Consider the following 15,408-nt stretch of genomic DNA (forward strand, 5'->3'; position numbering starts at 1 on the left):
TCTGTGGGCACAACTTTTCTTTTTTTTTAGTGCAGTTTGTAAAAGGACAAATATGTATATGTATGGCAAACAACAGACATAACTTACCTTAAAGTGATGGCTCAGCCCAAAATAAAAAAAAGTTTGGGTTTTTTTGGCTTACCTGTAGTGCTATTAATCAGTGTAGATTGATTTGGTGTGAGTTGCTGCGTGTTGGACATATTGGCCGTGGAAATGTCTGCCCTATGCTTTATTTTAGGGGTGAATTGTCCCTTTAACTTATGTGTTTATTAGTTTATTTACACTGTTGTAGTTGTAAATAATAACAATAATAATAAGAGTTGCTGAATCAACCTTTTTTTCCTAATACTTTCTTGTACACAATATATGGAAAAGCACTGAACTCTTCTATATATTGAGTTTATTACTTATTTTATAGTTAATGACAAAGCCTCCCCTCTGCCACTAACTAGGCTTGCATCTTTGGTAAAGATTTTTTTTTTAAATGCAGAAATGACCACAAATCATAAAACCAAATATATAGAGTAGAGTTAGAGTTAAAAGACGCATCCAATCTAATCCAGTCAAAATATAAGCAAAACAAGTGAAGAAAAAGAAATCACATTGCGGTAGAAAGTAAATCAATGATGTCCTGGTATTGTCTATATAAAGTTCCATAGTTAAATGTGCATATTTGACATTTTTTGTGCTTCTTTTTTTTTGTGCATATTTCAGTCCACCTGGCTGTCACCAGCCGTTGGTCAGATTAATCACCCTGGAGGGACTTTTTATTGGCTGATCATCTCACAGCTGAGATTTCATGAGCACCCCCCTGCCAATTCCCTCACTCCTCACATTACTCACTATATTATTTATCATAAAACGCATTAGACTGTGATCTCTTAACATTTTTTTTTCTTCTGAGGCGCCTATTTCAAAGCTCTGCCTGGCTGCCTTTTATTTCGACACAGCCGTAGAGGGACTGGCTGTTTCACTGGCTCTCCTCCTCCCATCCTCCACTGGGGCAGACGCTGCCTCTTTGTTTCATGCTCCAGTGCAGCGATCATTACAGACCCGGTGTCACTGGCTGGCTGCTGTGTAAAGTTACAGGGAACAGAGGATTAAAGGGATAACTACTCATATAATGGGCTAATAGAAATAATAACCCCTGACTTCTTGCCACATCTAAAGGGAGAGTAATTCTTTTTTGTTTGTTCCTCTGCAACACCACTGAAGGTTACACGTGCCAGGGCGTAATGACATGGCTAATTTGGAAGCAGGTGTTGGAGAATCTTGCATTGATTGAATGCAAATGAAACCAGGCTTTCAGCTCTAGTGCTCTTAGAAATAAAGATGCTAACTAGAACCAGATAGGGTTCTCTGGCTTGTCCCCCCAGGAGAACCCATTTTGGTTCCTTGTAGAGTCTTTGTAAAGGTCCCTCCTGGAATCCTTTCAGAGGGTTCTACCCACAGCTCAACATTAAGGGTTGTATTCAAAACCATCCCAAAGTTCCACCTAGAACTGCCTATGAGAGGTTCTTCAGACAACCCCTTTATGGTGTAATGGCTCCATTCAAACCCCTTATCAGAGGTTCCACAAAGTACCCTTCTGTGTGTAATGGCTCTACTCAGAACCCCATATGAGAGGTTCCACAGAGCACCCTTCTAGTACCCCTTTTCACCAACATGAAACTGGTTCTTTGCCAGTGTCCGCACCTAATTTTGGACCACTCAGAGCATTTTGACCAAAAATAAATTGGTTCAGTACTCGAAAAATTGATTCTCAGCTGAAACCAAAAAATACCAGGTTTTTCTTGACCTGAAGTGCAAACTGTGATCACACCGTTAGGTGTCATATTCTACAGATTGGAAAGAGAGAGAGGGAAACAATGGAGACATTGAATGAGAAATCATCAGACAAAATAAAGTGTTTTATTAATAGTTGGTCCATGCTTGCTTTTTGGATAAAAACAAACTATACCCACAAATTCACAAAGATTGTCAGTAGACCATGTGGTATTGTATGGCACAGAATGATGGTAAAGGCACAAACTATGGCAAAAGACAAGTAAAATGAATTGATTTAGGAGATTCCAGATACATCTGCATTTTGAAAAAACAATTTGAAACACAGGTAAACATTTTTATTTGAGGGTGACGATCTTTTAGCACTCCTGCTTTCAATAATCCTGGAACAACTATTTCTTCCAAACGGGGTGAAAATAGTTCTTAATGGAATCCTTAGGACTCATCTAAACCTTTAATGTACAAAAATAGATATGTCCATTTCAAAATCATGTAAAATTAAAAGTAACACTTATACTTCCATGTGTCCTTTATGATGGCATAGATACAACCAATAGATGGCACAAGAGGGCAGGGTCAAGAGGTTCTTTGGCTGAAAAGGGACTAACGTCTTTGTAAAAAGTGTTCTTTAGAAGCCAATGGTTATGAAGAACTTAAACCATTTCAGGGAGAAACCTTTTGAAACCTTTTTTCACAAGAGTGTAAAGTTTGTCACAGTCTGGTAACTCTCGAGACATGAATGATAAATGGCCATCCAAAGTAACAAATATCAGTCTGTAGAATGTAAAATGTTTCAGAAAATTATTTAAATTTGATTGCAAATAAAGTAAAGAAAGAGGCAGTCTGTAGCTGAGATGACCTACAAATTTGATATATAGTGGTATTTTAAGGGTTTCATCACTTTAATCAACAATCAGTATCTCCATCAGTTCTAATTACAAGCGTGATTAAACTTTGATCAAGAAGAGATCAGGTCAATAAAATAATACAGAGCTGGAGCAGTTCTGTTTTTGCAGTAGCAGCAGCGTCTGTCTCTGGAGGGTGGGTGGGCCGGCTGTGAACACCAGACTGTGAAACACTTAATGTCTGTCTCTGCACAAGACTGTTCACCCTCCATTTCACACCTGGCACACACACGCACGCACCCACACACGCACACAAACACACACACTCAAAATGCTGCAAATGAAACAAAGACCATCAGATTCATCAGGCTCGCCGCATGGCCTTTTCTTCTCGTGTATTAATTGTATTTCCACTACAGACACATTTTTTTTAATATTCTGAGGTCAGAGCAAAGTTTACCCTCTATCACAAACAAACACACACACACACACACACACACACACACACACAATAGGTCCATCCTTCCTCAGCGATGTTACTCCTCTCTCTTATATATCCATGAATCTCGTCAGTGGTTTCCTGAAGTGCCAAATATATCTCCCGCCCCTGGGAATCACTGCCACATTAGCTTCCTGATAGATACTGACGTTCCCATTGTGTAAGGCAAGTCTAATGAAATGATGATGATGATATTGACTGTAGGCTGCTTGCCAGCCCTTCCCCCCTCCTCCGCTCCACACGCCATTAATACACACACATGCAGCTATGGCCACAATTTAGCCTGAAAATAATTTCTTTTTTTATACTTTTCCTACCTTACTTACATAAGTACACAGCTTAACGTGGTATTGTTGTCCTTATATTTCAAATAAAATGTCAGTGTGTGCCATAAGGGGTGTTCATGTGTCACCACAATCTGCTTATTTTGTTCTTAAATTCAAAGTGTGCTTGATTTAAAAAAAACCAAACAAAAAAAAAAACCAAACAATCAATTGTAACACCTTAAGACCCGTGGCTTCTAAAGTAATTATAATGGGTTACACTTATCTAAATAGCCTCCTTTTATTGACTGCGTGTCCACGGCTTGATTTATCTTGGCAGAAAGTAAATTTTAAGCAGGAGATTAATAGTCCAGAGACTGTAACTCGCCTGTCTCCATGGCTGGGGAGTGTAAACCTAATGTGGTGCTTGTTAAAGTTGAAAGGCTGCTAGTAAATGTCTCTGTTGGGCAGTTTTTCCAAAGGAATAAGCATGAGCCCAGGAGCAATTACACTGCAGCTAACCAAGTCTCTGTGTGGTGATTGCTATCATGCATGCTAAATGAACAAAACAACCTCTGAGCACATGACAGTAATGTCTTTCAAGTGTGGCCATTTTTTTTCTTTCCTGAATGGGGACTACAGGGCAGCACAGCACAGGACAGGAAACATGTGTCTGATGTTGCTGAAATTATAATGATAAACAACAACAATAATGATGTGATAACTACTTGTACTGGTGTTTGGCTCTGCTGCTCCGTCATCTTAACGCTGGCTTTTCTAATTCACTTAGCATTTTATCTCTGCCTCCCAGCACAACAGGGTACATTATGTCTGTATTTATTAGACAACTTTCATCCTGCAAAACATGACCTCACACAGACATTAAGCAACTTACACTGACAATAACAGCTGATGATATTTGTCATGCTTACTGTGGAGAAATGCACTCTGTGAGCAAGCAAGGGGACCTATAGATATTTATCACATTATGGACATTTTAATTTCTGGTCTCCTCCTTGTTAATGTCTTCTTGCCACCCTCAGGCTTGTGGTATAAATGCCTGTAACAAAAGTACAGTGCTTTGCAGTTTTAGCTGTAAATTCAGAGGAGGACTGAAGAAATATAAATCTGAGGAACGCTATCCAGAGCAGTGATCGCAGAGTTTTAAAGCGTCAGCAAGCTTCTGCTGAAATACAGAGTTTATTTATCTGCTTCTTGAAGGAGCAAGTGTCACCAAGTGAAGTTTATTTCTCACTGGTAGTAGATAATAGATAGATCTGTTGAGGAGCAATGAATGATGTAAGTTTCAAATGTATGCAGTAGTGTTATTATGAGGATGATAAATAGATAAATGTACAGATTTTTTTTAAAAATCATACAATTAGTTATTTAGTCTACAAAACATCAGGAAATAGAAAGAAATGCCCTTGGAAACTTGAAAGAGCCCTAGATGATGTCTTAAAATTGTTTTCTTAATTAATTTTCTTAAGATATTCAATAAACTGTAATTGATGACAGAGGAAATAAGCAAATCCTCACATATGAGAAGCTGTAACCATCAAATGTTTAGCTGACTTTGGTTTTACTTGATTAATTAATGATAAAAAATACTTGAGAAATTAATTTTCTGTCGATCAACTAATCGGTTTATTGACTATTTGCCTAAACTCTATGGCCATATGTTGATATTATTTGTAATAAAGAATCATTACTGCTCAAGCAGGCTCGAAGTTTCTATATCTTCTATATACTGTAAATATACAGAATATTAGAAGAGATCGCATAATCTCAAATGATAGAAATAAATACTGACTCACTCGGCCTTAAAGGGACAGCTCACCCCCATATCAAAAATACATATTATTTCCCTTGCCCGTAAAGCTATTTATCAAAGAAAATTGTTTTGGTGTGAACTTCAGAGAGTCGGAGATACCAACCACCTTCTCTCAAATATAATGGAACTAAATGGCATCAAGGCACTTGGTTTGTGCTGCTCAAAGGTAAAAAATAATACATCTGAAAACTCAAATGCAATGTCTCTTTCCAGAAATCAGGACCCATTTCTTCAAGATAATCCACAGACCCTGATGTGAGCAGGAACTATTTTCTTACTAAACTACATCCACCAACTGTATCACTGTGCAGAGGGAAAGTTTCCATATTTGTGCCATTGTTGATAATCTATTTTCCACGAGAATTGAGGATTAGAGAACAATTTTTGGTATTCTGCCAAGGTTAAAACTGTCTAAATGTGGGGAAGGGGTGAAAAAAACGCCTGGCACTAAACTAGTAGTTAATAGTAGTTAAAATACTCAATTTTCAGATTTATCTGGGTAAATACATAATTTTGAAAAGTCATATCTGGTTATTGTCATACATGATTAAGTGTGCATTTTCAGTCAAATTGATGACAATTGTCTTTTTTTTCTCTCTTTTTTTAACCTTTGTCACTGTTTGGACACCATAACCAGAAGATGAAATGTGAAATACTCATTATTCAAAAGTGGTTATATGAAACATGATGTTGGTTCACACCACAATAAAATCTTCCTGTCAGAGTGTATCACACCGATGCTTGATCTCCTCTTTGGAATGAGGATGCATTTTAAGCTTAGCATATCATCCAGTGCAGCCTGCAGAGAGACGAAATCAAGGTGAGCTCTAGTGGATGCACAGACTGACAGCATAACTGGTGATTGATGAGGAGAATCACAATGCTGTGCAAGTGTATTTTAAATTATTTGATAAGAGCTGCTGCACTACAGAGATACTCAACTACATATGCATTAATCTGCTCCTTGAGTCCATGAGCTCTATAGCACTGATGAGATCCGTTATTATCACTGTTTGATCAAAGAGACTATTTTATTCTCTTACATCTTCCACGGCTCTTGTTTCTGCTCTGACATGATAATACGGTCGATTTAAAAGCAGCTGGGATCTGCATTTTAAAAAAAAAAACACTTCTAAAAATAATACAGAGGTCTTCACTGATATTACTATGTTAATGATTATAGATGGTGACAGGAAGTTACTGGCTCATTACTCATCTCCCACAAAATCTAAGTTGGTGTCTTTACACTACACCCAGAACCTCATGCAAGCAATGTGATGTGAAGGCTTGTTAAAATTTATGGGTTTTGTGTGGTAGGATGGCCGACTGTCATGCACCCATATATTGCTGAAGTGCACACACAGCTTGTGTAATGGTGATGTGATTGCTTTTTGCTGTTTTTTATGGTGACAACTCTCACTCGTGCAGTTTTCTCGTTGCATCCAGTACCACAACTTCTTTTTTTTTTTTTTAATTGTTAGGGTTGATTTATGGTGGATGCATGCATTTTGCCCCATTCATTCAGGGATGACCAGTGAAAACTATTTGTAGCTCCCAGAGTGTCAAAATAAAGTCACAGCCCAGCCACTCCTTTCCTCTGATAAGTTAAGTCCCTTACATAAAATAATTAACATTTTGAAACCTGAATCAACATCGCTTTTCTTGTGCAGCTCTCACATGCCTTTCAAAAGTATTTAAATCATTGAAGCCTATGCAAAATTGTTTGATTTCTTTCAAAAACATGGGCAATGAGCAACTTGGCAAGAAATGTCCTACAAATTACAAAAAATAAGTAGATTTTGGAAATAATTTTTAAATAATCATAATTATATATCTTTTTTTGCAGAATAATTATAATTTGTAAGCAGATTTTCCAGGTCATGTTCCTGTTATTTTTGTCGTTTGTTTGTTTGTTTTTATTTGTGTGTTTGTTTGCTAATTTTCAATTAGTGTTTTTTTGCACTTTTTTTATTATTTTTTTTCCTAATTTGTGGGTCATTTTTTCTGAAGTTGCTCATTATGTTCTTATGTTTTTAAAAGAAATTAAGCCAATTTGCCACATTCTTAAAGGATTAAGATATATAAAAAAGGACTTCTATACAACCCACAAGCAGGACTATCCTTTATTAAATTATCTGTAGGATTTCCCTTTTGCAAAAGCAGTTGCATGAAAACATCCAGTGATCCTCAGACACATGGGGATCCTGAGGGTGTGGGCCCCTAAGGCAGTTCAAATAGCAGCTTTGCAGAAGACTCAGAAACAGCTCTGTCCTCCAGCCCTAGTCTAATATATACAGCTGGATGATTATGAACTTCATTTAAATCTGTGCAGCAGAGAGTGATGTTGTCATCTAACAGCAGCCACAGAGGGCTGCAGCAGTACAGCGGAAGTGCTAGGAACCAGGAACCGCAGGAAACACGGCTCTGTCACGGACATGATTTTGCGGAGAGCCACCTGCTAACTCACACAGCGAGCCCACCCTGATACAAACATCCAGGGAAACATGGGAGGGTCTCCAAGCGTCGAAATACCCGGCGGGGGGACTGAAGGCTACCACGTCCTCAGAGTAAGATCAGCTTTCAGGACCCGCAGAAACGCAGATTATTGACAGTGGAGGCAGAGAGACCTGCTGTTAGCTGCAGAGACACAGAGGAGGAGGCTCTGATCGCCGATCATTTAGCTTGTTCTGCAGCCAAATATTATATAATTGATAATTAAGGGATGTTATTAGACGTGGATATTTTAGAGGTTTCGGTAACCGCTGATCGCCTGTACCAACGAGCTGTCATCGAGTAGTGAAGATATGTGAATGAATGTGTTTGTAATTCAGGTGGTGTTACACCTCACACTTGTTTAAGTATCATGTCATTTACCTGTGAGCCTGTCATGCTTATCATTTCATGTATTAGCTGATCTGTCAGGTTGTTTTTAATCTGCATGGATTCATATGCCTTGACATGCTGAATTAGTATTAGCATGGGCAGTCTTAAAACAAACAGATAATATCCTGTTTACTACTACCTTGTTGCAAGAAAAACCGGTGTGGTTACTATCTGCTGTGTATAACCAGCGGGGATAAGTGTGTGTGCATTCTTTTAGAAAAGTTCTTGCTTTTAAAACCATAAGGTTATGAACTTTCTCTTTAATGTTAACTCTTTTTCAGTGGTGGAGGAAGACTTAACATCCTGTTTTTCAGTAAAAGTACTAATACAAAAAAATTTAGGAGGATATACTGGCAGGAATGGAAAATAAGTAAGAAGATAAAAGAGTAGAAGCTCTGCTGGGTCTTTGTGGTGTTCACACACAGGTGCTCCATGGATACTTCAGGTATACTGTGTTACATTGTTATTAAAGTCTTCTGAGGCTATTATATGGTTTAATTAATTCATTTTATTTAGTGAAAAGAATTGCCCAATTGCCCCCTTGCAATTTTTAACAGCCCCCTCAGTCACAGATGCAAATAAAGAATGATAAAAATGTATCACTGAGAAATTATTAAAAATTGAGGCTGCAGCTTTGACTGACATTTTACAGAACACTGTGTAGTCTGCAGAAATATTAGCACAATCAATGAAATTGGCAAACATCCCAAACAACCAATATTTTCTTTAACTTCACTGTTGAGGATTGGTTTAATTTTGTATACACCAAATGCTGAACCTAGCATCTGCATGTGGCTGCACAATTAAAGATTTGTTAGACTGATGTCTGATGTTTTTCCAATCATTGAGTGCCCAGCTTTGGTCAGGCTGTGCCCAGTGGAGCCTCAGTGGTCTTCAGCGGCTGTATGCTAATGACTCCCAGGGTCAATGTATTCAGAGACTCTCCTATTCATACTGTGTAAACCCACATTGTAATGAGTTGGCTGATTAGATATTATAGGAGCAGATACTGTAGCACCGGTCCAGTCAGTGTAAACATCAAGCAGATGTTGGCATTTCTTCATTATGATAATAATATTGTACTCTAACGCAGCACAATGTCCAACAGTGTCAAGCATTGCTGATTTTTGTTCATAAAATGTAACCTACAATAAAGAACACATTATTGTGTTTCTTCCTGTCTGTGTGGCTATATTGTCCTACCTTTGTGATTTTACAGGTGCAAGAGAATTCCCCTGGTCACTGTGCAGGACTAGAGCCTTTCTTTGATTTCATCATTTCCATTAGTGACACTCGACTGGTAAGTTTACTATAATGGTAATAATAACCTGCTTTATCAACAACAGATGACTGCTTTATGACAGATGATGTGACTGTTCTGATCTCTGGCAGAACAAGGACAATGACACTCTAAAAGAGTTGCTGAAGGTGAACGTGGAGAGGCCCATTAAGATAATGTTATACAGCAGCAAGACGCTGGCAGTGAGGGAGACAACCGTCACACCAAGCAACATGTGGGGCGGGCAGGGGCTGCTGGGAGTCAGCATTCGCTTCTGCAGCTTTGAGGGAGCCAATGAAAATGTTTGGCATGTTTTGGTGAGTGTGCCGGGCTGATGAGGACATATCCTAAAAGCTGCTCACACATCCCGTTTAACCATTCACAAGCTTAGAAGTACAATATTTTAACTAGGTTGATAAATACTGTATACTGAGCATCACAGAGTTGGCATTAACATTCTTATAGGGTCAGTATAAGGTCGGTCGATATTGATTTTTCAGGGCCGATATTGATTATCAGTATTTAATGAGACCGATAACCGATATTTGGAACCAATATGCATTTACAATAAAAATGAAAATCTTTTTGTCAATATTTAGAATTTGGAATATAACGAAATTACAACACAAAACTTTGTTTAAATGCATATATATATATATATATAAGTGCAAATTCCTAATATGTTAATTCATGATGTCGGAGTCCAGGAAGTGGAGCCAAACTCCCCTGCAGCCATGGCTGGTTTGAGGGCCCATACTGACTACATCATAGGAGCTGACGCCATCATGTGTGAGGTACTTGCTCTGCAGATCAGTAGTAACACTGACTTTAAGTTTGCAACACATGTACATCTCTTGGTAACTCTGTTCTTTCAACAGGGCGAAGATCTGTTCTCTGTGGTTGAAACCCATGAGGGGAAGGACTTGAAGCTTTATGTATACAACACAGATACAGACAACTGCCGCGAGGTGGTCATCACTCCAAACTGCAGCTGGGGTGGAGAGGGCAGGTAGGAGGACTGAGCTGTATCTCTGTTGCCAGTTGAAAACCATTGATATTGGTATAATATTGTTTTATATCATTCAGAAAAATGTTTGCACTTACTGCATATGAGTCTGTATTATTTATTTGGAAAATCCTGCAAAATGTACCTTCAACAACACACTGCGCACTCCCTCCAAAAGGCTCATGTGGCTAAAGCACACACAGCACTGTGAAATAATGACTCAAAATAATTCCCAATAGCATAATTTTAACAATAAATGTTTCTTGAGTTTACCTGATAAAATTGTCAGGTATTTATTAGGATACTTTTTACAATGAGAATAAACTGGTATTGTAAGTCATTGTAAGTGTTGGGTTTTTTTGGGGTCTGTGTGTATGCAGATTTCTTTCTGCTTAAGGCCATAATTTATCTTTGGTTTCAGTTTGATAGTTTTAATTATTTTTTTTTCAGTTGTTGATTGAATATTTTTACAAATGATATTTAGAACTGTTTTTAATGTGCTATGTAATTAAGATTCTAACAGGAGATTTTTAAAGAAAATTAACATTTTCATACATTTTTAGCATTAAGCAGTTAAGTAAGCATTTAGTTTTTAGTCAGCATGAAGTTAATAGAAATGTCTAATTTCCGTTAAATATAAATAGTAAATAGATAATAGAAGCTTAAAATGAAACTGATTGTCCTGTCTAATGATAACTGGACTCAACATCACATGTTTTTTTGGAAAGCAGTCACTGACTGGACAGGTTGTTAAATAGTTGAATGCTGTCAAAACTATTTTACCAGATTATTTTTTTGGGACGTGTCTTGCAATTTGGATCTCCCAGAGTGGAGGGTGAACTCTTAAATATTTCTCTCCTCAGTCTCGGATGTGGGATTGGTTATGGCTACCTGCACAGGATACCTACTCAGCCATTTGGAGAGGGCAGGAAAATCAGTTTGCCCGCACAGACTCCCAGTGAACCAGCCAGTCTTCCTAAAGATGGCTTCACAGAGGTAGCTCATCATATAAAGAAAAAAATAATTGTTTCCAGATCTTGTGAATATGTCCTGAGGTTACGTAATTTTGGTTACCAGGTCCATCTCTCTGCTGTCATCCCAACTGTTCCACTTGTTGTGTCTTCCTCTGCTTCGACTGGATTGGAGCAGTCAGTCGCCAGTTTGTCAGTGAGCTCTAACCTGACTGCTGTTGTCAGCGATCTACAGACAGGTACATAGTTAACCTCTGACTGTTCCAAATATACTGTTGGCCTAGCTATTGCAGATAAAGTAAAATGTTTTAGAAAATTCAACGAGATGTTACTTGAAGAACTATAATGAATAAACAGTGCAAACAGACAACAGTTTTGTGAAAAAATGTTCCAGGTGCTCCTAACGTCCCGCTGTCCAGCCACGTCCCCTCCTCACAAGGCACTCCCCTGTCTGTGAGTCCTGCAGCCACACTGCCAGGTCAGTAGAAATTATTTTGAGAGGTTGTAGCTTCTCGGGTGAGGCACCACAGTAAGCTGCCCTGAGGCCAAACTTGCATGACAATGCCTGTTAACCTAGCATTGTCTATTTGTCTCACAGGTTTAATGCCCTTACCTGGAGGTCTTCCACCCTTTCCTCATTTACCAAATCTAAATATCACCTTGCCACCTGCGGCTGGTGGATCGCAACATGCAGGTATTGTTTTGTTCACTTCCGTGCACTTAGTGTAACTTATCCTGAGCTTATCCTGATGGGTCTGGAGTTATTCTGTATATTTTTTTATGTTTGCAAATCCCATGAAAGAAGAAAATTTAGGATGAACTTTTTTTTAAAGATTTTTTTAAGATTATTGTTTTAGCATTTTTGCCTCTCTCAGATAGGACAGATCAATCAATCAACAGCAAAAAACAAAATTTAAATTTTGTTTTTTTAAAAAATTTGATCCTGCCTTATCCTGTGGAGTCGAAGGAGGAGTTCAGGGTTCTCACAGCCTGGAGAACAAAGCTGCTCCTTAGTCTGATAGACCGGCAGCAGATACTTCCGTATCTTTTCCCTAGATGGCAGCAGGGTGAACAGACTGTGGCTGGGGTGGCTGCTGTCTTTCAATATCCTTTTAATCACCCGCTGTAGAGCCCTCCCGTCCTGGGTCGTGCACGAACCATGCCAGTTTGGGATGTTTCCAGTCAGTATGCTTTCTATTGCTCCTCTGCAGAAGTTCACCAGGATCTTGCTCTGGAGTTCAGCGTTCCTAAGTTTCCGTAGGAAGTAGATCCTTTTCTTTGTTTTTTTAACTTGGGTGGTGATGTGTGATGATAATAGGTTCTCAGTGATGGTATTTCCAAGGAACCTATAGCTTTTCACCTGCTCCACCTCAGCTTCACTGATGTAGACAGGAGTGTGTGTCTTAGCCTCCTTCTTTCTTAAAATCAACAGTCAGATCCTTGGTTTTACTGATGTTGAGCAGTAGGTTGTTCTCTGTGCACCGCTCTGCAAGATTGTTGATTTCCTTCCGGTACGAACTTTCATTGTTGTTTGTAATACAGCCGATGATGGTGGTGTCGTCCGTGTACTTCACAATAGACTTCTCCTGATGTCTGGGAGTGCAGTAATGGGTGTACAGTGTGAACTGGAGGGGGCTGAGCACACAGCCCTGGGGGGCTCCGTTGTTGAGCACCAATGTATAGGAGATGTGACTGCCAGTTCAAACTCTCTGGGGTCTGCATTTGCGGAAGTCCAGTATCTGGTTGCAGAGTACTGTACTGAAGCCAAGAGGTTTAAGTTTTCCAATCAGCTTCATGGGAGACATTGTGTTGAATGCTGAGCTGAAGTCAACAAACAGTACGCTTATGAAGATGCTCTTATTTTCCAGGTGAGTGAAGACTGATTGAAGATATGATGTAGATAGGGCGTTCTCTGTGGATCTGTTGGTTCTGCAAGCATACTGGTGAGGGTCCAGGCTGGCAGGGATGTTGTCTTTGATGTGCTGGAGGAACAGTTTCTCAAAGCACTTCATCACTTTTTAGGCACAGGAACAACGATGGCTGTCTTGAAGCAGGAGGGAACGGTCTCTTGTGAAAGCGAGATGTTAAAAATGTCAATTATAACATTAACAAGCTGATCGGCACAAGTTTTTAGTACACCTCCAGGAATATTATCTGGGCTGGCAGACTTGTTTATGTTCACTCTCAGCAGGAGTTTTCCCACATCTGCTGTTGTCACTGAGGGTGGCCCGTCCTCTGAAGGCGGCTTAGACTTCATGGCTGAGACCTTACTGAGAAGGTCAAAGCGAGTGTAAAATGTGTTCAGCTCATCTAGCAGCATGCTCCTGCTTTTGTAGCCTGTGCCCACCTCTGCCCACCACATGACTCGTGCTCTCTTGTGCACCACATGGACAAATCCTCCTACGGCCGGGTCATTGGTACGCCCTATGTCCAGAACTCAGTCATCACCTCTGTCCGGCGGGATCTCTACCCGGCCAGGTCTCACGGCTCACTACAATCATCATCGGAGCACAGGCTTTTTTATTGATATTTTTTTTTTTTTACAATTATTTTTCAGGGGATTTTCCCATTATTTTATAGTACGGTTGTAGATTGACAGAAATGTGGGAGAGAGAGCTTGAATGACACACAGCAAAGGGCACCAGGCTGGAATCAAACCCGGGCCACTGCAAAGGCCTCAGCATATGGGGCACACACTCTTGCAGGTGAGCTAGAGGTCGCCCTTTCATTGACAATTTGAATCTTTCATGGGAACAAAGGGAATCTTTTGCACGTGATGACCTCCATCTAAATCTTCGGGGTGCGTCGCTGCTTAACATAAACTTCACCATCTTACACCATACACACAATCAGCATGCTACAGACCACCTTGGCTCATCATCATCGTCATCATCCACAGCATCATGTGATTGACTACCAACCTCATGAGAACATGGTACACGCTCCACTACCCTCCATAGCACCACCAGTTCCCCCTGCAGTAAACCAGCATCCAGAAACTGTTCAATAATCCCTGTCATAATCACCACCAGACAAAACACAAAAAGATCAAATGGAGTGAATTTTAATAATCTCATACCTGTATACACACACAAACCACCTGCTAAACACAAGAAAATCTCACCACTGACCGTGAATATGGCACTTTTAAATGTGAGATCGCTTTTAAACAAATCTTTTATTATAAATGACTTGATTTTAGATAATAATCTTGACTGTATGTTTTTAACTGAGACATGGCTCTGCACGGATGGAGCACCACCAAATTACAACTTTTCATTCTCCTCCAGGTCAGGTAGAAAAGGAAGAGGTACAGCAACCATCCTTGTTTTATGATTTGATGATTACATGTCTTTTGAATATCATTCCATTGTTTTTAGCAGGCGACATGCAGCAAAGGGCCTCAAGTGGGAGTTGAACCCAAGGCCGCTGCGGCAAGGACACTGCCTACATTCATGGGGCACCTGCTTTATCCACTCAGCCACTGATGCCACAGCATATGATGTTAAATGCAGATATTACAGGTGCTGATAAGAGTCCCATGCATATATTAATAGTGGAGGCATGACTCATAATAGTGGCAGTAGAAGGTGGCGTCAAGCAGGATGAGGGCATCGTCCTTTTTTCCCCTCAAAGTTTCCAAGGCCCCCTGGCAGCCCCCCAGGGGCTTGTATCCCCCACTATGAAAACCAGCGTGCTATACTATGTGGTTTTCATCTGGTTTTTGGGTATGCCATATTTTGTCACTTTTCGACATACTATACTATGACACAGAAATTGCTACTGTGCACATCCATTTTAACCTCACTTCAGCATAGCAGGAATAAGTGGGGGCATGTCGTCCTTCTTTATTTACAGTCTAGGGTCTTCACATGCTATTTTTATATACTTTTCAGCTGTTTTTTGGATGCATCATAATTTATACTATACTATACTATGAAGTTTTTGGTCATTTTTCCAACATGCCATATTAGGGTGTTTTAGATGTTTATTAGACATTCTATACTGTGACATGTCTTGATATGCTATACTATGTGGTTGTC

At 39.5% G+C, this 15,408-nt stretch overlaps 1 protein-coding gene across 1 annotated transcript in view; it reads left to right on the forward strand.

Moving 5' to 3' along the window:
* The first annotated feature begins 7,543 nt into the window (after positions 1 to 7,543).
* LOC121949189 (Golgi reassembly-stacking protein 2-like) overlaps positions 7,544 to 15,408 on the forward strand; it is a 34,677-nt gene continuing 26,812 nt past the window's right edge. Inside the window, exons 1-9 of the mRNA XM_042494808.2 lie at positions 7,544 to 7,793; positions 9,329 to 9,409; positions 9,502 to 9,705; positions 10,096 to 10,182; positions 10,267 to 10,397; positions 11,258 to 11,390; positions 11,472 to 11,604; positions 11,760 to 11,843; positions 11,964 to 12,059. Of these exons, the coding sequence (XP_042350742.1) occupies positions 7,731 to 7,793; positions 9,329 to 9,409; positions 9,502 to 9,705; positions 10,096 to 10,182; positions 10,267 to 10,397; positions 11,258 to 11,390; positions 11,472 to 11,604; positions 11,760 to 11,843; positions 11,964 to 12,059 (1,012 nt within the window). The 5' untranslated portion in view covers positions 7,544 to 7,730. The remainder of the gene's footprint in view (positions 7,794 to 9,328; positions 9,410 to 9,501; positions 9,706 to 10,095; positions 10,183 to 10,266; positions 10,398 to 11,257; positions 11,391 to 11,471; positions 11,605 to 11,759; positions 11,844 to 11,963; positions 12,060 to 15,408) is intronic.

Source organism: Plectropomus leopardus, chromosome 10 (assembly GCF_026936395.1).
Source record: "Plectropomus leopardus strain MGB_pleo_1.0 chromosome 10, ASM2693639v1, whole genome shotgun sequence".
Lineage (NCBI taxonomy): Eukaryota > Metazoa > Chordata > Actinopteri > Perciformes > Serranidae > Plectropomus > Plectropomus leopardus.